This window comes from Convolutriloba macropyga, chromosome 8, assembly GCF_964194025.1.
Source record: "Convolutriloba macropyga chromosome 8, txConMacr16.3, whole genome shotgun sequence".
Classification (NCBI taxonomy): Eukaryota; Metazoa; Xenacoelomorpha; order Acoela; family Convolutidae; genus Convolutriloba; species Convolutriloba macropyga.
Genome location: NC_134475.1, coordinates 10,745,747 through 10,768,698, shown reverse-complemented (window position 1 = coordinate 10,768,698; position 22,952 = coordinate 10,745,747). Strand labels below are relative to the sequence as shown.

The following is a 22,952-nucleotide window of genomic DNA, read 5'->3' as shown; positions in this document are numbered from 1 at the left end:
AGCAAACACTTTTGAGCTAGAAACTACAGCTGGGCTGAAGAGTGAGAACTTTTTATAATAACCTGATCCGTAACTTTGTGAAACTTAGAAAACAGCCAGGTGGACATTGCTTGATAAATGTGTTGTGGTGTCCCTTGGATTTTGTATGTTTTTTAGTTTAATTTAACTTGGAATACAAAGAGTTATGTTGCTTTATAGCTGACTGTAATAAAAACTTTTTTGCTGCTTACACCTGAAATCGTTTGGGTAAAAATTTACATGAACTATAGTTCAGGCGTTTCAGGTGTTTGTACACCTGAACTTCCGATTACCTGAACGCGGTTCAAATAAATTCACCTGAGTTTTGTTTTAGAGTGAACGCATAAATTTTAATGGGGGGATAATAAACATTTTTGGAGGGGACAGAATTGATCAAAATGAATAAATACTTTTAATAAAAATATAATGTTTTCTGTTTGGTTCAATCTTCAGTTTCTTCGATTTTTGGTTCCAAAGGATATGACGCATCATTTTCCAGGTTGCTGTGACTTATCCCGTAAACAAAGTAAACAAAAGCGCCCAGGCTTGCCCAAAACAGGCCGAAAAGTAAATATTGTGTCCCAAAATGTGCCATAATACACAAGTTCATCCAAATTGAGACAGCCGGAAGCAACGGAACCAGTGGAGTTCTAAATAGTCCAGATGATGGCGCTTGTTGTTTGTATTTTTTCCCGAAGTAAACAATAACTCCCAAAGATAACAAGGAAAAACTGACAAAGCATATCAAACAAACGTAACGAATAGCTCTACTGCCGTCAAAAATGTATACTGGTTGTATAAACAGAACTGCGCTTACAGACGAAATAACAAAAGCAGCCAAAATTTTCACTTTTTTGGATGTCCAACCGCTGTTATTTTTGTTCAATGTGAGAGGTTCAGTTTCCGATTGAAAATGTGGTTTATGGTCTATATTTGTTTGTTTTGCGTCCTCTAACAATAAAGGTTTGTCGGTGTATCTTACAACAATAATTGCAAACGCCAGTAACGTGTGATTGACAACATTCCCGAACGAAACTAACTCAGTAAGGTGGTCTAAGCTTAAAAAAATAGCAACTAATCCAATTAGCACCGACCCAATAACCGTCGAAAACACCGGAACTTGGGTCGTTTTATTAACTTTGCTCAAAATTCTCATAAATAGTCCGTCTTGAGATATAGCGTACATTGTTCGGGAGAAACACAAAACGCGCCCCATAATAAGGCCTATTAACGAACACAGAGCCCCAACTGTGACTATATATTCAGCCCATTTCAAATTATGGAACCCGAAAACGGAAATAAAAGGTGCTGTTTCCGATATCTCATAATAAGGGGTTATCAGTGTGACTGAGATAGAAACGGTACAGTATAAAACGGCGACCAATGAAATTTGAGTAATCAACGCCACCGGAACTGACTTAGAAGGTTCGAAAGCTTCTTCGCTCGATATAGTTATCAAGTCGTATCCTGTGAAGGCGAAATAGGTTTTGGTAGTCGATTTGAAAACGGACGAAATGCCGAATGGGAAAAAATTTGCCCAATTTTGAAAGTCGAATAATACAAATCCGCAAAGGCTAACGAAAAGGAGGGTCGAGATATTGACCGACCATAGAATTGTACTGACTAAGGTCGACTGTTTGATTCCTGAAACAATATAAGTTTTTTGAAATTTGTTATGGCGTAATTTAGCCCCCGTTTTCTGGGTGGGAAAATCTGCAAAATAGCATTATATCGATATCCTTTGGTACGCCAGATGTGCGGAGATGTTAAAGATTTTGGGTTCCAAAAATTGGGAGAAAGAAACAGCTTCATTTCTGATTGTTGTTGAGATATTTAACGTATATCGCGGAGTCGTTTTTCGAAGGGAAGGAAATTGTTTCAAAAAAGTAACGAGATAAGAGGGTAGGGAAGAATGGTCCAAGACCATGTTGCAGTTAAAAACGCAGTTGTTTCAAAGCTTGAAAGAAGACAGGATTCCAGTGATACTGCTGGTCTCTGCTATAGTAAAAAGGGGAGTACCTTTACATGTGGGCGCAGGCCTACATGTAAAAACTTAGAGTTAAATCGCTAGTTCTAGACTTATTATATAGTATACTTCTCAAGATTGTTAGTTGCAAATATGAATTAATATAATTTTGTAAAACAACATTGCATGCAAAAGGAGTATGAGGGATAGATTTCTAAACATGGGCGAGGCAAATAATAATAAGATAAAACAAGTTGAAATAGTCTAAAATTTTTGTAACCGAGACAGGAGTTGAAAAATGTTAAACACTGAAACTTTTCTGACCTTAAATCCAACAACAGTTCTACATATTTGTGAACTAGAACTTCTCAAGTCGAGGCCTATCAAAGTTAAGACAAAATGGGAAAGAGAATGGACAGTTTTCTTTAAAATTTTCTTCCATTGTACTATTTTAAGTTTTAATGGACCATAAAAGGTGAATGAAAGATCATTTCGGCATTGAAAACTGATTTTGTTGAGGAGGTTATAGCTTCGGTGTTTTCATCAATGACGCCTCTGGATATTAAGCGAACTGAATCCATTCATAACTGGTCGACGATGTGAGGTGATGGTAGATCGATCAGTGGGGATAAGTTAGTTAAGATAGTTAGTTTCAAATATGAATTATTATACTTTTGTTAACCCGGAGCGCATCGTCAGAGAGATTCAGTACTGGACCAGAAAATAAATCATAATGATTTTTAGGCGGGTCGTTACTATGTTCAGGTCCGAGATTTCACTGTTTAATATGATTTTAGTAAGACAAGATGATTCATCAACTGACTTTTGTCTGAACATGAATTTTGTTGATTCGGTTTGCGGTCTGGGCATGAACAAATTCTGTCTGCCCTGGTTATGGGCATATTAAAATGCCGCCTGGTTTTGATATGCGCATAGCGTAAATAATTACCCGCGCTTTCGCGCTTCTATTTGTTCAAGAGCCAATTATCTCGCGTCTCTCTCTCTCTCTCTCTCTCTCTCTCGCTATCTGTTTTGATCGTAATTAAAAATACATGCGTTTTTAATATACATGAATATATATCAAGTTGCAGAACTTGTTCTGCGTAAGAATTCACTTAATAGGCTCTGAAACTATGATTATAACTATATGATTATAACTAGGATTTTGAGTTATAGTTTTTGATTTTGTCGCAAGCATCTAATTAATTTGAATTGCGGCCATTTGAATTGCGGCTCCTTGAATTGCGGCTCCTTGAATTGTGGCTCCTCCGACCTCAGCATCCGACCTCTAAACTTTTCTCCCGACTTCATTGTCCAGCAGCATGGCTGGTGTGAATAAGTTTCATGTGGGTCAATCAACGTGAACGGAAGGTCGCACAGATTGATAGACTCGTGTCGACATCCAGAGAATAACTTCCGACATGCACTTCATGATCGAACCCGGCTGTGGGGGGGGGGGGTGAACAGCTGAAATAAATAGATCAAATTAAATGAAATAGTTACCATGATGGGGGGCTATAGGTTATCTGACCACTAAGCTGGGGGGGGGGCTAAAATGGGAAAGACTCCAAAATTTCAGTTTCATTTAAATCCACGTTTCAATAAAGACTAAGCTGGGGGGAGACTAAAGCTGGGGGACTAAAGCTGGTGGGGGGAGACTAAAATGGGAAAGACTAAGCTGGGGGGGGGGGGGGGGTGGGGGCTATCTGACCATCTATAGCGCGTTGATACCGCTGCGGCCTAGTGATCTGGAGCAGCCTGCGGGTTAAGGAATGGAATATGGTGGGGGAGGGGAGTTTGGATGACCAAGGGAGTGGACCAGAGAAGGAGTTGACGGGGGTGGGGGTAAGGAGATGAGTTGTGGAAATGTGGGGTGGAAATTTGGGCATTTGAAAATATGATCAATTCTGTGGAGTGGACTACTTGTACTACTACACCACAACTTATTTTGATTTTAATAATTCTGGCTCGCACATCGACATCCGCCTCCGCCTCCGACCGCCGCCATAAGTACTACTACACCACAACTTTCTGACTCGCACATCGACATCCGCCTCCGCCTCCGCCTCCGACCGCCGCCACAAGTACTCTTACACCACAACTTTCTGACTTGCACATCGACCTCCGCCTCCGACCTCCGCCTCCGACTCCGACCTCCGCCTCCGACTCCGACCTCCGCTTCCGACCTCCGCCTCTGACCTCCGACCTCCGCCTCCGACCGCCGCCACAAGCACTACTACACCACAACTTTCTGACTCGCACATCGACCTCCGCCTCCGACCTCCGCCTCCGACCTCCGCCTCCGACCTCCGCCTCCGACCTCCGCCTCGGACCTCCAACCTCCGCCTCCGACCTTCGTCTCCGACCTCCGCCTCCGACCTCCGCCTCCAACCTCCGCCTCCGACCTCCGACCTCCGACCTCCGCCTCCGACCTTCGCCTCCGTCTCCGACTCCACTGCAAAGATGTAAATGCACCAATATGTGGTATAGTTGGAGCTATAATAGCTTCTGAGGGTATCGCCATATTAAGAGTTTTAAGCATGATGTCAGTTATTCGAAAATTTTCAAAACTTGCTATGTTCTTTGTATGTACAATCTGATGAGAGAAATGTGAAACACTCTGGGCAGTGTTGACCAAGAATGTAAATGAGACTGTGAAGAAGAACGGCACACTGGGATGTTTCTTAATTGACTCTGGGCAGACTGGCAAAAGTATTTATACTGCTATTTGTCTGGTACAGTGCTGGTTACATTTGAAAGCCGATGGTACAGCGCTCAAACTCACTGTGAGCAAGGTCCGGGAAACAGCATTGCATTCAAAAGGAGTGTGAAGGATAGACTTATAAACATGGGCGAGAACAAATAATAATGAGATAAAACAAGTTGAAATAGTCTAAAATATTTGTAACCAAGACAGGTGTTAAAACATGTTGAACACTGGATTTTGACCTACCTTAAATCCGACACCAGTTCTACATATTTGTGAACTAGAATTTCTCAAGTTAAGGCCTATCACAAATCAATGTAAGTTGGAATTTAATTTAGTGAGTAGAGATTTAGGCAAGGGAAGTAGATACTTGGAAATAATTTATATTCAAGTTATTAGGAACCGTAGATTTTTGGCGTTAAAACTCTTTTAAACTTGCGGACACGTGCCCTTTTAGTTTCCTATTGGACAAAGTCGACAGCGAAAAACTATTTTTTGGTATTCTCAAGTTGTTTCGGTATTATCAAGTGATGATTGGTATTCTCAGTTTGTGTTTTGAATCGTATTCTCAAAAAAGGAGCTACATTTAATTCTGTTCACGTGATATGATGGATTTTAATCAACTCATGTTTGTGCTTTACGTACTTATATTTTATTTTTACTCACAGCCGAATAGCACAAATCTATCCTGCTCATTTTATCGACCTTCGCGCAACAATGGGAAAAGTTCAACAATTGACTTTTAGCTGATACAATTCTGTTTTATCATGGGCAGAGTAGAAAAATTGGAATCGGTACAATTTATTTTAGCCTCCTGGCATGGATTTGGGTCAAAAAAGGCAGACGATTGCACTAGAATTGCAAAAAAAATCAGCTCTCGAATAAAGGTCTCAGGATGCCTAGTGATGATTTTTCAAGCTTCAGAGCAAACAAGAAAAGGGAAAGGGTTTCTTGCTGGGCGAGATGTTATGTGTTAAATGGTGGAAATGGCAAGGGTTATAGCTTCGGTGTTTTCACCGATGACGCCTCTGGATATTAAGCAAACTGAATCCATTCATAACTGGTCACCGTCTGAGGTGATGGTAGATTGATCAGTGGAACAAAAAGAACTACCATTTTAGCTGCCATATGAAGCAAAATAAAATGATGATCCGAGAAAGCATTCTTTGGTTCTGTTACTTTTTTCTACCGCTTTCTGTGCATATTTCTTTAAATCAATGAACTTGTGATTATAATTGGCAGGAGGGAACAATTAGAAATCAGCAAATCGGAGAGATCGGGATATATAAAAAAGGCAGAAAAGGCGGAATGGAGCCGAAAATGGCGGAATGGAGAAAAAAGGCCCACAAAGGGGAGTCTACACTAGTAATCACATTCACAGACTTTGTTTTGTTAGCGTTTTGGGCGCCAGTTTATCCCAATCTAGTCTTTCATATGGCATAAAATGCATTATAACGATGCTGAATTTTGATTGGTTGAAACAGACTTTTGTAAAAATATACAGCACGCATTTATTATCTTGAAACTCACAAAGACAATTCTGCTCAGTACAGCTAAGTTGGTTACTTGGAAACTTGAATAAAACTGGTAGCAAAAAAGAGCGTTTTTACCAAACCCAAGCTCCGGATGGCACTCAGCAAAAACTCGCGATTAAAAGCCTTTATTAGAAAAGAAATTGCAACCATAACTCTGTCTTCATACCATATAACACTTGGCACTAGCACCTACATAGCCGCCTCTAAAAAGATAGAAAAAGGTATAAGCAAATTAGAAAGAGATTTATCTTATGGCGACAGAGATGTTGAACGCTTACTTCTGTTAAACAAAAAAGAGAAAAAATTTGCAACTCATGGAATTAGCCATTAACGGCAAAACTTACAATTTTCGAATCATCAGAAAAACAAACCCTGGAGTGAGTTTTTATTTTATCGCACAAGAAGACAATCAAACCGACATCAAACAGATCCGTATTACCAAAAAAAACTCAGAAACTTTACAATTTCTTTCAAAATTATCGAATTCGAGAAATTAACCACACTACAAGCACAAACCATCTTTACCCATTCAAAAATATATGAGCAATCAACTTTTTCGCTTTGCTGGCAAAGAGAAAATACAACTCAAGTCACAACACTATCTCTATAACACTATTGGAAGGTTATCAACCTAGAAACGCGTTCGTATTCTTCAACGGAAAAACAATCGACAGAAAAGTAAACCAAAAATTTGCAGAGAAGAATTAAAAAGACCAGCCAAACAGCCTAAAATTGCAAACTCTTTGACATAGCAATATTGAAGAAGCGCACAATATGCTCGTTCTACAAAAACACTTCATTAACAACCCGATTAAAACAAAATGGAAGATCCAAGTCCGCCCCACGTACATCCAGAAAGATTCTCAAGGACTACCAACCAAAAACTGGCCTGAATTTGAAGGACTACTGAGAGCAAGCATTGCTGTATCTACAATTCCTGAAGCAAATCGTTAACGTGCACGATATCTTCACCTAAACTTAACCGGTAATGCACTCAACTATTACCTTCTACTCGCCGAAAACACAAGAAACGACCTAGACGATTCGCTTGAACAACTGTGCAACCGATGCTGGAGCAGACCAAAGACGAAACATTTAGCTCGATCTGCAATCGAGAAAGTTTAATCCGGTGAAAGAACAACCAGGTGACTTCCTCACAGATCTGCAACGCCTCGCCAACCTTGCAATTGTGGACGACCCTGCAGCTCACATAGACCGCACTGACGAAAGAACAAGACGAATAAGAGAACAATTCATTCAAGGTATGCCCTTCAAGTATAAGAAAGTGTTGCTGAAAGAGAATGACAACATCAAAGTAAACGAATTGTGCGCTATCATCAAAAACTGAGTCCTGATTGATCAGATAAACCCCAAACAACAATAAACCACGCCATTCAATACATTAAACGCATCAGGAAACCCTGCAGTGGCCCAAGCTTAGAAAACTTAATGGCGGCAAGAATAGCATCAATGCTAGTAGCACAGCCACAGCATCAGAGCGTGGAGAGTACTCAGTACCCTAGCTATAGAAGACGAAATAACTACAGAGGCCACAACTATAACCGACAAACATACCAGTATAATGGAAACAAAAATGGCCGAGGACACATTAACAACTACAACAGCAGAGGACGTAACCGTGGAAGTTTTCAGAGAGGTCGAGGAAACTGTTTGAGAGAAAGGTCAAACTTACAACGAAACGACCAAAATAACGGACGTACCAAAAGATGTAAAGATGTCCTACACTCATGAAAACATTTTGCAGAACATGTGTTTGCAATGAGCACACTGCCCGAGATTTTACAGAACATCAACTGCGATGGAAACATGCCATTTAATCAACAATCAAAAAAATAAATAACCTGCATGTTTTTCTACAACATATACCAGATAGCATGACATTGTAGCAAAAATGTATTTATAATACCTCTGTAGTCCGAAACATTAATAATGAAAGCAGTAACAGACACTGGAGCATTCAGCAGCGCCATGTTAAAGAAACATTTCAATAAAATAAGCAGAAACCTCTACCAAAAACCCTAAAAAACAAACCCTCTCAAAATGAACGTTTCCGCAGCTTTCCTGCATTAATCACTCATTTTATTTACAGTCCAACTGACATTCAAAATTGGCCACTTACAATTTAAGGAACAGTTCGTGGTGTTTGAAACAATTTCCGCTATCCTTTTTGGCTTTCCCGTCTTTGACAAAAATCAGATACTTTTTGATGCCCATAACAGACTACTTCAAACACCAGAATCTATTTTTCAGCTAAATCTTATGCATATAAAAATCAACAACAAACAAAAACGTCTCAACAGCCGGAAAAAGATCAATATTGAAACCAAAACAATTTATACGCTCTCACCTGTGGAAAAAACACTTTGGAACTAATCCCATCAGAGGTATCTGGTGCACAAGAACAATTTGGACTAGTAAAGCCTAGTTTCATTTTTGAAAAACTGGGCCTTGCACATCCGACAAGGTTCTTCAGTAGCAGCATTCGAAACTATCACACAAGATCAAGCTCGCTACTTGATACCATTTGAGTCAAAAATATTTCAATAAAGCGACTCAAAGAAAATAAAAAAAAGATAGAAAAATCTATAGAGAGAACAGCAAATCAATCAACAATAAGAAACGAAAACGGATTTTGGTTTCCGACCCAAAAAACCAATCCCAACACATCCAAGATGAGTGCAGTTGAAAAACGCAAACATAACAAACTTGTCAAATACAAAAATTTTGAAGCATTTCAACCAATCTCGAAAAACGAAGACAGGAAAACTTTTCTTAACTCATTCAAATGGAGCAACAGCGCACTCTCTGCTATAGAAAAAGAACGAACATAACAGCTTCTAGTAGAATTCAATGACATATTAATAAGGCACCGCCTTAACATTGGCTACACTCAAAAATTCTCAGTCAAATTGACACCAGACACAAACAGAACCTTATACTCCAAAACTCAAAAAATTTCAATTCATCTCAAACACGATTCGCTAGTTGAACTAGCGCTTCTCCAATACTACGGAATCACAACAACGCTCCCATTCAGCCGCTATTCATCTCCAATATTTACTAAACGCAAGCCAAACGGGAACCTCAGCATTTTAGTAGATCTCAAAAATACAAACCATCTCATTAGAAACCACTACAATAATAATAACTTGCCGATAGCTACACTAGCAGATGCGGGCACCCTTTAGGCCGACAGGAAACTCTTCTGCAAAGTAGATGGCTGTCAAGGCTACTTTTTTGAATCAATGGCAGCTGAACAATCAGTACAGTTACTGGCCTTCAATTTCGCATCGAAAATATATACTTTTCAAAGACTGGCTCAAGGACTAAGCAGAAGCGTCAGTGCCTTTAGCTCATTCATTCGACAAAACATCGACCCAGTGATAACAGCGGATCGATGTTTTCAGTACGTCGACGACATTGGCATCGGAGCACAAGACACAAGCAACAATGTTGGAAAAAACTCATGCAGTTTTTACATGCATCCGCGAAACAGGAATTAAGATCGGAACAGAAAAATGTGCATTTGGACTCAAAGAAATACAATTCCTTGGTGTTAAAATGACCTCTGAGGGTCTCACGCCCAAAAATCAAAAGATTACAATTTTTCTGAAAACATTCTGACTTCCACGAAACCCAAAAAAACAAGTTGAACGAATGAAAAGCGTTTACTGTTTTATGGTCTACTAAGGAAAGACACCAATTTCGTGATAGAAGAAGACCACCAAGTTATTCTGGACAAGCTAACAAATGATCTAAGATCAGCCTGTGACCTTTCACTCAGACTGCCCAAAGTTGACCAGCAATATGTAATAACGGACGACGCATCCTTTTACATAGCCGGATATGTTTTCATGAAAGACGACAACACAACAAATCAAGATAATCAGGAATTGATAATTTATGCATCCGTCAGTTTTGGATCTAGAATTTTCAACCCAGACCAACTCAGACTTTCGATATATGCAAAACAATTTTTCGCAGTTCACTTTGCTCTAGACACCTTTGCAAATATTAAATGGGGATGTAAAAAACCAGTCCTCATTTTGACAGACAACAGATCAGTAACAAATTTTTTTCAAACAAAATCATACCGTCAACACTTTGGAATGCTCTCGATCATGTACTCAGCTTCGACATTACACTGGGACGTATACCCGGAAAGGCTAATTTAGCAAAGAATTATTTGTCTAGAATATACATAAACCCGAAAGAGAAGCTCGAGCTACGCATCAACTCACGCGTACCGATGCACGAAACCAAAATCAACACAACAGCAGACACACCTGACAACTCAATCAGTCATCTGAGCAGCTCAGCAGATGACGATACACCAAATATTATGAAAAAATACTTACTTTAGAGTAAACAAACTAAACGAAGGAGATCCTATGAATGTTCGAGCTGACGTTCAACATATTCTTGCACCTGCAACGCAACAAATAAACGCCATTCATGAAGAAAACCCTCTAGATGAATTCATCACTTATGGGCACGGAACTTTAGACCTTCGTGCCGAACAACAACAAGACGAAGATACCAAACGGATACTGCTCTGGTTTGAGAGAGGTTCACCGACAACAGGACAATATCTAACCAGTGACCTAAAAAAGTATCTCAAGCAGTTCGCAAGACTAGCGATAACAGAAGGCGTCCTTCATAGGAAGTTCTATAACCACACTGGAAACAATTTCATGAAACAATATTGCGTTCCTTCGCACTTTCTGAAGGAAGTACTCTACTTAATTCATAACAGTGTTTGGAGTGGGCACAAAGGAGTCTCACTGACAATAGCAGAGTTCAGAAAACGATTTTACTTCCCGATCTTCACTGAACGCCTAACAGAATATATCAGAAACTGTTTCACATGCTTGCAAACAAAACCAGCACCAACATCTGCCTTGAAACCTCCATTACAACAATTTTCTCCACAGCAAAACTTCTTAGCAGACCTCTTACTTATAGATCTCGTGGGAAAGATGCACCCTTCTCCTTACATGTACATTCTTTCAGGTATTGATGTGTTCTCGAAGTACCATTTCGCCACACCTCTTTTAAAATGCGACGCAGACATCGTAGCACGAGCCCCTGTCTCAATTTTTCTGAGACATTCATACATTCCTTCAAGAATCATATGTAATCTTGAAACTGCGTTAACATCCTAACTAATGCGTGAACTAGCAAAAAAATCTGGAGGTGGAGCTCAAACATTGCACATTGAAACGTGCGCAAACCATTGGCTCACTTGAAAGAAATCACGCATCGCTAAAACAAATTTTGAGATTCAACAAAAACCAAACTTCGTAGGATTGGCACGGATATGTTGACATTGCAGTATTCATCCACAACACAACATTCGCACCAGCTCTGGGTTGCACACCCTCTGAAGTCTTTCACGACAGAACACCAATACATCCTTTGGACCTTAGATTTCAAAACACAAAAAAATGCGCGTCTCATCCAAAGTACGACGGCATTAAAGAACTACAAGACAAAACTGCCGAGGTTTTCTCCAGCGTGAAAGACAAACTTATCTCTTCTTATCTGAAATACAAAAGTACTATAACAGAAAAGCAAACGCTACACCACTAAAACCCAAATCATACTGCTTCATTCTTGACCCAAAAAACACAACACAAGTAGCGATGAAGAATAAGCAGCAAAGCAAATGGATCCGATTATACAAATTAGAAAAATTGCTCAGGAATGCAAAATACTTTGTACGCAAAACCAACACAAATTACACGCAATGTATCCATCGAATAAGACTTCGACACAATATCAAGTAGAAGATTTTGAACATGTCAACCCCAGAAACTTTGAAGCATATCCCGCCATACTAGACGAATAGAAAGAACCACTATTGTTCGACAATCAAGTCATGGACCGCATCAACGAAGACAATATGAAGCTACCCATAACAACACCAGACGTGTAGTCAGTTGCCTTCAACTCAAACATTCACACAGGTAATTTTTCTACTGAAAGCCCACCAATACAATTTCATGATAGGACACATGAACCAACGTGTGACCAAGATGCATTCCTCATGCGAGGCTCAGTTTCATGCGCAAACACGCAAGAAACGCCAGAATCAATTGATACAGGAGATTACGTCTTCTCAAACTCAAACTTTTTATCGTCCCACGGTTGTTTTGGCTCAAATCGATGATACAATTTTCGCAGAAATGATCATCTGGCATTGGCCCGAGACAACTCGCTATATAACTTCTTGCAACCTTCAGAAAAAGAAAAGGAAGAAGAGGTAAAAGTAATCATTTCTCACTTGACTACATCCCAGACCCCAACCTGTAAAACTGATCACGATGAGAGCATTGCAGACTCACAAGCAACAGGCTCAGAGTCGCGAAATCAGAGTCTCACCGACTTCACGTTCGAATAATCTAAAAACATTTAAGATTTATCTGATGACGTTAATAGACCCGTCTACACGCGCCCAAAGTTAGACTCTACAGGCGAAATCTTATACCAGACCAACTCGATCAACGACATTTACCACAACAATACAACCTCAAGCAATGATGTCTAACAACCGAGCTCCGAAGAGAACAATGAGCACTCCTTCATAGGAGGGAAAATTTCACAAATGGAAAATAACGAGATCAATAGTGCTATTGCCCAACACAAAACCCCAAGAACATCTTCACCATTTCCTCAACGATTATCCAACAGAGAACCAGTGGACCTTGACCCAGTGCTTCAAAACAGACGAAGAATTGTTTCACTAACACTTCACCGTTGAGAGATCAACGGAAACCTTCAACAAACTTTTGGCTTTGAAGATAACAGCCAATAGGAATTAAGCACCAACACTCTATTATAGATACACATTACATACATCACCAACCAATGAAGACACTCCAAAAGAAGCCTAATTTGAAAGGAGAAAAGACACAGCTCAAATCGTTTTCCACAACTTCGTATCTCACAATCAGTCGCCCAGTGACTCGTATTCATTTTCACAAACAAACACATTCACCAAAATGTTCAACATCGTACTACTTTTACTACAACTTTTACCCTGGATGAAAACGAGCCAGCCATTGGTGGCAACAGAAGATCGAGTATTATTCAACCTTCACCACAAAATTCTATTGAACGAAAAATTTGTCAAAACTGAACTTCTGGGCCCCTAACCCATAAATAACAAAACAGTGGAAGACAAACTGATCAACATGACAAAAAGAAATAGACAAAATGTGGACTTCAGAAAATTACGGATGCCCATTGAACTTCAGTGATATAATCGACTCGACAGCAGGCCTCCACTGGATAGCGCAAAAAACAATTATAGAAAACGAACAGGCACAAAATGACATTGTGAACCTCAAATTGGAAATTTGAACACACTACTAAGAGTAACCTGTCAAACTTCTTCAACACTGCAAAGACAACCCCGCGGTGCGGCTGCCGCAGCAGCAGCCAAGGCAGTGCTTGGAATTGGAATAAGAACAGACAAATTATTATGCTTCATCAAATCCGTGCTTGGAGAATGCGACAAAAGAGTGGCTAGAAACCAGAAAAACATCAGACAAGCAAAGGCTTATCTCCAATACGTTACCGACCATGTTGAAGAAATCAAAATCAGAAACAATGAAAAACTCTATGTTGTATCAGGTGAACTGGAAGCCATCAAAGAAGCCCAGAACGAAATGATTGAGACACAAAAAAGGAACAGGGAAATTGCTAAAGGACAGTTCAAAGCGTTGCGACGAAACGTACATCACATGAGAAAGTGCATCCAATACTTATACGTAAGAGAAAAAATCAAAAAACATAGTCTTGTACTTAGCAATACTTTTCAGGCAATACTTGTTAACATTAAAACCTACCGTTTGGTTGTTCATACGTTTCGAATCGACATACTGAACGCTTGACGGTTCTCATGAATCCACTACCGCCAATGTCACTTGTTCCAAGGGAGCAGTTGCATGAAGTTCTTATGATTGTTCAATTGCAACATAAAGAACAACAGAATTGATAATCTCTAGCCGTTCGAATCCAAGAGATTCTCTCGTATTATGAAACGAAACTAGTCAAACAAGTCGAAGCAATTGACGCAGGTCTTATAATTACACTTGTAATCCCAATAGCTTCAAAAAGTACAGTTATCAATGTATTACATGCCACTCCGATCCCAATGCCGGACGGGGATACAGGCAAATCTTTAGTTTGGCAACTTGAGGCCAAATACATTACCGTCTCAGACGACGGAGAAGAAACAGCGTTTATCGATGAAGACGAGCTCGCAAATTGTATCGGATACCAGAAATACGCAATTTGCACCAAAAGAATTCCTACAGAACTTACTTATCAATCCTGTATGACTACTTTAGTTTACCACGATGACGAGCAACTTGCCTTGCAACACTGTCAACTGGATTTAGTTGAATTGCCGTTGACTGACAAAGGACGCAATCTCGACTTCGGTCGTTGGTTAATAACAACGTCCACAGACGATTATACAATCATCGAAAGCGCTGGTAATAGCAACAATCCATTGGCACGAATAGAGAATTTTGGGCGCAAATTGTGTATCATCACATTGGGATGTAGAAAACAGCTTAGAGAGCCAAATGTTCATCTTCGCTGAGATCTCACTGCTTGTGACACAAAACCGGCAATACGGTTAGAATTTCAATCACCACATCCAATAAGTACACTCTCCAAACTACTGACTCCATTGCATGAACTACCAAACATCTAATGAAGATCTGAGTTTCAGATTCAAATTCTTCAGCAAATTTAACCAGAGTCCAAACGAATGGAAACACGACGAACAAACAGCATATCAATAGAACAATTGGCCCAACCAATTTTGGAATGAATGAGAGCCTCCAAACCCGAACTCGAACACCGGTTCGAACAGTACATTCCATGGAAAATTTCTCTTATTTTTGGATTTTTATCCTCCTTGATTAGCGTATAACTACATCTAACCTATTATCTTTTACACAAATGGACAAAATTTTGCAGACGTTTCCCTTTCCGAATAAAACACGAGGGACGAAGAATAAAAACAAAACAAGTAAAATTTGTCGCATTAAATGACTATGAATATCTACATGAACATCCAGAACACAACCTGCACAAATGCTCACTAGTACCACGCGAAATCAAAACTGAGTTCGAAAATGAAAACGAAAAAAAAAACATAAAAACCTTGCTATCACTACACATTCCTAGGAGACTAAATCCGGAGACTGAAACGTAGGGAAGAACCGACTATCAAAATTGATCATAACAACAGGCCTGCCTCACCAAGTCAGCCCATCTATACACATATACCTGAACACCCACTGATATCCCATTACGGAGCGTATCCTCTGAGAACAATCAATACAAGGAACGTTTAAAAATAACCTGACCGGGACACGAACCCTCAACTTCAACATGAGAGTGCAGCGCGCTACCAACTGCGCTAAGTGGGACGATCCTATTGTCGGTAAAATTAGCTTATAAACTTTAAAAAAGGAAAAAAGTTAAACTTTTCTTTGCCATCACCTTTCTCTACCCCCTTACTGTTACCCTAGCTCACCCTTACAGCCCTTTTTGCCCTTTCCAGATTTTTGCCACATTATGGAAGCACCTGGAACCCGTCGGGATCAAAACCCGGAACCGAAGCTCAACGGTCAGAGATACTAACCACTGAACTAAGCCACTTGTTGAAAGTTATCAATTAAATTCACTTCTACTCTACCGCAAATTTTGTATCAACAGTGAGCAAAAAAGCAAAAATTTAAAACTGAATTTATAAAAAATTATATGATTTAACTGCATTTTTAAAAGTCCGACGCATACCAAAGAGACCCATTCTCTCCCTGGATTATATTTGCAAAAACTTACTTCATAAATTTGATATTACTTGAGTATCAAACCAAAATTTTCATCACTTCAAGGTAATCTTTGAAAGAAAAAACAAACAAAAGTTTTCAGAGCAATTCGCCTTAAACCTCCATTTATAAAGTCACGGATTTGCTCTACACTTTTTTTCCAGCGAAAAATTTATTTCGAAAAAAAATTTAAACTGACGCATTAAACAACGGAGTAATAAAATGAATTTCCCAAAGGAAACTTATCATTTATCTGTCAAAGCGAGAAAAAGAAGGAAGTGCATTAGCACGGAAGGCGAACTGTCTATCAATCACAATGACAACCTTCAAGGAAATACTAATCAGCCCAACCAGGGAGATTCACCACAATCCCAATTATTGAACATGTCAAATTTACCCCACTTCCCCCGCAACACTATCAATCATTCGAACTACTTTCCGCCTTGTACCTACCTGCAACTCTCTCTGTTGCTAACTGTTTACTCTTCAAATCTATTACAATTTTCTTTGCGGATAAAACTTGAAAGTTATTTTAACAACTCAAACGTCTAAAATTTTACCCCTTGCATTATTTCAAACACTTTAAAATGAATCCAGTATATCAGTTCAGAATTATAGTTGAGCCACGCATTAACACTACATTCAACGGCCAATCAGCTTATAATACGGAATACAGCATTGCCTTTTTTACAGATTATGAAGCAATTATTAGTATCAACATGCAACAGGATAATATTGTCAACATATTTATTCAATTTCATTCATTACTCCAATTTCAATCTGAACTCAGCGAAGAACCAGTTGCAGTAGAACCGTCGCAACCGACCATTTCTGAAAGTTCCAAAAGGCCTGATCCTACACCAAGCCATGGTTCTGCTGAATTAAACTATATTCCAATTCGTCCTCCATCACCAATTCCTTTCTCAGATGACTCTATGTAATTTTCCTCAAATTTTTGCAATTTTATTCTATAAACATTTTATCTCCTGTTTTATCCACGAACCCCAACGTTCACCCCAATTGACCATTCAGAAGACACCTTTCCTTTTATTTCTCTAATTCCAACCCAAATTCCACTTTATGCTTGCTTTCTTACAGAATTTGATATCAATGTTATAGTCTTTTTTGAATACCTCGTATTCCCCTTCAATACCTTATGCTTCTGGATTATTTTCCTGGATAATAATCAAGACAAAGAAACTACTTTGGAACCAGATCATCCAAATTTTCTTACCTTTTTGAATTTCTTACAAAACACCAAAGAATAAGTCTTAGAAGGCAAATTCGACCTGTATTTTTTTCAAAACCTTAATTACTTATTCTTTATCTGATATTTTCCAATCCTAAAACCTAGCACTTAGCCAATTTTACTTTTCCTATAAATCCTTACTACAAGCATTTGGGATTAAATCCGAAACTACGTCGGCCCAGAAGACATCGCCCCCAAAACTACATACAAGCCACAACATCAACGTTTGCGTGAAAGTCGGAATCCCCAACAGGGAATGTTTTTTCAATGAATATGTAAAATTAGAACAAAATGGAACCATCGTGGTCTGGGCACACTAGCATGCAAGCCTTCTCACAAAAAATTTTTTTGTTTACACAACCTGGGAATATTACATTTATGTATATCACTTCAGTACTACCCAACTAACCCACCAATACTGGGAATTTATTCAAATTGACAATGACGACCCCATTGGGTTTGACCCGGTTGGCAATCGTGTATTCACCTAAATTTCCATACAATTGTTTTCAATTCAAATTTTTTTCTTGTCTCACCATTCGAGTTACGAGTCACAATTGATTTAATGTAATCTTTATTTTACAAACACCGCAAATTATGTGAAGGTAACGCCTCCTCCTCTTATTTTCAGTTTCTTATCCATTTCAATCTTTACTTCTCTGACACCAAAAAAATCACTCGAAAGTGATAACTCGTGAGCACAATGAGCAAGCACCCCTAACAGGGCAAACTACTATCAACCAAACCATTTCCAACCATTACCAACAACCCTAAACATCCCAACCTCTTGTCACTTCGAAGGGAACGCAATTGAAAGTCAAGATATTAACTGCCTCAACTACATACGACTCTCCAAAATAACGGCCAAAAAACTCACAAAACATCATTTTTTTCCAGAACAAAACCAAACTAAAACAGAGAGGACCCTTACCGATTGCTCAGTACCAACAAAAAACAAACCTTTCAACATACGTGTAAGAGGCACGGAATCGAAACAACAAAATCTCGAAAAAATAACAAACAAAAACCTGGCAGAGTAATTCCAAACCTAACAAAAAAATAACAATTAACTAAAAGTTGAACAACTCATTTATTCCATTGAATGATACCTTGGAGGAAGAAACGAATACACGATATTCTCCTCGCTGTCGTTCAACTGTGTTTTCGTTTCCCGTTTCCCGTCCCATTTTCTTCGATTACCTCGTTTATTATTTGTTTTTAAAATTATACCACTATTAGCAAAACTCAGTGACATCACTAGCACCAGCAGTTGACAGTTTTTGATTTCGCCTAGTCTAAAAGTGCCTTCTTATTTTTATCTGACATTAAAATGATTTTCACCACTCCATTACGCACACCATAAGCAAACGATCCTGAAGTCCAATCGACAACAACCTGATTCGGTTGATCCCGCACCTGCCAGCCAGTCATTAACGACAAACCTCTTGTAAAAGCCAAAACAACATGCGCACAAAACGAAGGCTGGATCAACATATTATCTTTTGTCTGAAAAAAACATCCTTTCCCAAACCACTTGCAGAAAGTCCCCTCGCAATTTTAAAGTACCCGAATAATGCGGAGTACCCATAACACTATTAAAATCGCTTGATGTCGGATACCTTCCAAATCAGAAACAATTTTTCCGCACGGCGTTTTTGAAACACTATCATTTCCCCAATTTCAACAAGTGCCGCCGTCAACAAGTGCTACTCATTTCATTGTACCATTGAATCTCTCCTTACACCAGTAAAACCATCAGGCAAAACACCACTCATCAAACCATCCACACAAAACGTTCAAGCTATTGAATTACACAAACCAGCATACGACCCAACTTCTTGATACAACCTGCTATCACCATTCTCCAATTTAAATTTACTAAAAAAACTATACACATCACCCTGATCATTACAGCCCCGGAACCCCTCTATTAAACTTTCTTGAAATCCCACATTTTCCTCATTATTTATTGCTAATGGTACCTTAGGCCGACCATTCTCTCCAGCCAGTCCCCCTACCTTCTACAGTTAACTTATTCTTTACGGAGTTCCAACTATTAATACCCCGCTTATCGACTGTCTCCACGTCTTTCCATCCGAGACTTATTAATTTTTTCCGATCGTAGTATTGATGTTTGAACTCGTTCGTTTCGATTAGCAAATCTTGTCTGCCTCGTTTCGTTCTAAACACGATAATTTTGCTTTAAAAATAATTACAAAAATTGTTAGTGCTCGCCTTTCAAAACCTAAATTATCATTAGTAGTTAACGAGCCTTTTAGTGTCCATACATTGATAAAAAAGAATATCCCGGCTCTTCGTTTTTGCAAATATTCGTATTTGCAAAGGTTTGATAAAACGTCCAACCGTCGATGAATAACGCCGCTATTGAAGTTTGACCTCTTTGCAGTGAACGTATTCTGAAAAATTTTATCAATAAAGCAGCCAATAACACTGTTCTCATCTTACCTTCCTCCAAAAGATCTTTTAGTGTCTGCCATTTACTGCCATGACGAGGTAATTACTTCATTAATTTACCTACACTCACACAGTGGAGGAAATGGAGCTGTCACACTTGACAGATCACTAATACATCAATCTCCCTTGCAAATATGCGAATAAACCCCCCTGACCAGGTTATCAAATAACTGTCACACTAATACAAATCTAAAGAACGGCCTCCCGCTCTTACCTTACTCGACATCAGTAAAAACACTCATCAACTTATCTATTCAGTCTCAAATTTATCAGCAGAGAAAACAACAGTAAATCAACACAAATAAACTACCAGCTTGATCCCCCACAACTTTTCTCATTCGATTGAAGGCGCGCTCTGCTGATCAAAGTGGGAACCCCGGAACCCGCAATCTACCGCACTTGCGTGCAAATAACTTACGTTTGGCAGGGCCAGCCGACGAATCTGGACATACTGCGGAAAACAGCTCTCATCCCACGAAGGAGCCCTCTCATGCCTTACCTCAGGAGAGTTGTGGGCGGTCAGGAGGCCTTAAATTTGAATACCCAGCCGCACCATTTTGTTATCAGAAATTTTTAAACTATTTTTAGACGTTTTTTTAGCAAATCTGCACACCTTTATTTTTCTACTGCATGCGTACTATGCCTGGCACGACCAACACGAACATCATTGCAAAACTTGGACAAAAACGAGAACAAATTTTTTCGATCTCACCTTCTCCAACTGACAATCGGACAAATATGGCTCCGATATGGTACGAAACTAACATCAACTTGGCCAACGCGGAATGTAGTATTCTTTTCTTAACATACAGCAGTCGCGTTCCCCGGCTCAAATTCTTCACATAAATCAGATGAGAAAACAAGAGGACAAATAAGAACAAACAGAAAGTAAACTTTCAGCACTTTGATCTGGAAAAAAAACAGAAGAAACCATTATTGATGATGCTTTCCATTTATACTTAATTAGCTTAGTAAATCTCTTGATTTCGGCAATACCACTAATCAAGACCCACTTGGCACAGCAAACTAGGCAATTTTGTTTATAATCATCAGGTTGAAGGTTCGAAACCCATCGCCTCTGCTTTTTCTAAAGAGCGGTAATATAACGATGCTGAATTTTGTTTGGTTGAAAAAGACTTTTGTATAACTATACAACACGCATTTATTATCTTGAAATTCACACAGACAATTTTGCTTAGTACAGCTCAGTTGGTTACTTGGAAACTTGAATAAAATTTGTAGCAGAAAAAGAGCGTTTTTACCGAACCCGCGCTCCGGATGGCACTCAGCAAAAACTCGCAGTTAAAAGTCTTTATTAGAACGGAAATTGCAACGATAATTCTGTCTTCATACCATATAGCACTTGGCACTAGCACCTTGATAGCCGCCTCTAAAAGATAGAAAAAAGTATAGGCAGATTAGAAAGAGAGTTATCATATGCATTCTCTTTTAAAGTATTTCGTTTTATGTAAATAATTTTGAACACACTCAGTCAGATGAACGGTTTTAAATTTCTCTCTTGTGGAACTGTACAGTTTTTTTCGGGTAATAACCACACGAAATATCAATATTAAGCCCTGGAAAATTGTGCAAATTTGTACGATTTACAGTCTAAGTGGGCTTTTTCTCGTGTGTCATCCCCCCCCCCCCACCCCCCCCCCCCACACACAAAAAATGAGTGATAACACACAGTTTTTATGTGAATCATACGAAATATTTAGAGTTTATGCTTCGAGTACTTATTCCTTTCATTCTAAGAATTGTGGAATTAACATTTTTTGCTGAAAAAATTTGAAGCTTGATGTACACGCCTCCGACTGGTTATATTTAAAGTAGCAATTGGATATGGTCTAATCAGAGGTCAGTAAGGTCTGGGAGGGTCTGATCATAGGTCAATTCATTTCGGTCTGGGTTGTTACTAACCGAGAAAATGTACTCCAGAGCGCTGCTAAAGTTAATCCAAATCATCTGATCGAGGATTAACTGGTTAACAATTTTAACCACGATTGCTCAAAAATTGAAAATCTGATTTTGAAAATTACAGCATTCAAAAAACTTACCAACTGAAGCAGTCACTGCTACCAAAAGTACCACTATCACTGAATAGGGATCCAAATTATGTTTGACGAAGAACTCTGGCAGCGTCGAGTCTAAACTCTCATCCGAAATGCCATTTATATACCCGGTAATACCTCGGCACGCCAGTCCTGCCTCAAATATGTGATTTATAATCAAAGTCCAACCAGATATAAACGCTATTAGCTCACCAACTGACATATACAAATACAGGTATATAGAACCCGCTTTCGGAATTTTGCAGCCAAACTCGGCCAGACATAATCCAGTTAGCATGTGTGGAATCGCAGCGAGAAAGAAGGAAATAATAGTCGCGGGTCCCGCAATTTGACCCACCAAAAGTCCCAGAGCTACGTAAATTCCGCCCCCAACAGTGTTGCTGAACCCAAGAATGACCAAGTCAAAAGTGGTCAGACACCTTTTCAACTCCGTTTCCATAACATCGCCATCATCCGTTAGTTTTTGCTTTCTGAAGCATTTTGACCCGATAGATTTGAAACCCGTCATCGATTTTTCTTTTAACAAGCGTTTGAGGTGTTTTTTTGTTGATAAGTTTTAATATTAACCTACGAACAATGATACTGATTTGAAACTTATGTAGTGTGCTAGCAATAATAGCGACTTGAAACAACTTTTGTAAAAGCAAAAATGATTTCATTTTTAATTAGGTAAAAAGTAATAGAAAAAAATCTCTAAGTTTAATCAAGTTCGTTAGAGCGACTGCTCTTCAGCACGACTTCAGTAGTATTCACAATGTTCATTTATGTATTTAAATGCCTCTTAAAGCGTTCGGTTTTACCTTACTTCGATTAAATTAATTAAGTTAGTACAAAAATTTCACAAGCACTGCAAAGTTCACGTCAGTTTTTTCTTAACTTGTGTTAATCAAGCTTTTTAATCAGTTGTAATAATTTTAGCATATCTGATTTATGTTATAAAAACCATCTTTGCACAAGTTTTATCAGATTTGCACGTAAGAACTATAACATTTAAAATTGAGGTACTTTGAAGTTGGTTAGTAATTACAAAAACGACAGACAGCTAGTCTTGA

At 39.0% G+C, this 22,952-nt stretch overlaps 1 protein-coding gene across 2 annotated transcripts in view; it reads right to left on the bottom strand.

The window, feature by feature from the left end:
- Positions 1 to 367: 367 nt before the first annotated feature.
- Positions 368 to 22,952, bottom strand: part of LOC142343925 (cationic amino acid transporter 4-like) — a 33,727-nt gene continuing 11,142 nt past the window's right edge. The window contains exons 2-3 of one of the 2 annotated variants that reach the window (XM_075395324.1): positions 21,886 to 22,370; positions 368 to 1,662 (exon numbers count right to left, since the gene is read on the bottom strand). In XM_075395324.1, coding sequence (XP_075251439.1) covers positions 461 to 1,662; positions 21,886 to 22,339 — 1,656 coding nt within the window. In that variant the 5' untranslated portion in view covers positions 22,340 to 22,370 and the 3' untranslated portion in view covers positions 368 to 460. Of the gene's footprint in view, positions 1,663 to 21,885; positions 22,766 to 22,952 lie in introns of those variants that run through there. The other variant, XM_075395323.1, reaches the window with a different exon arrangement.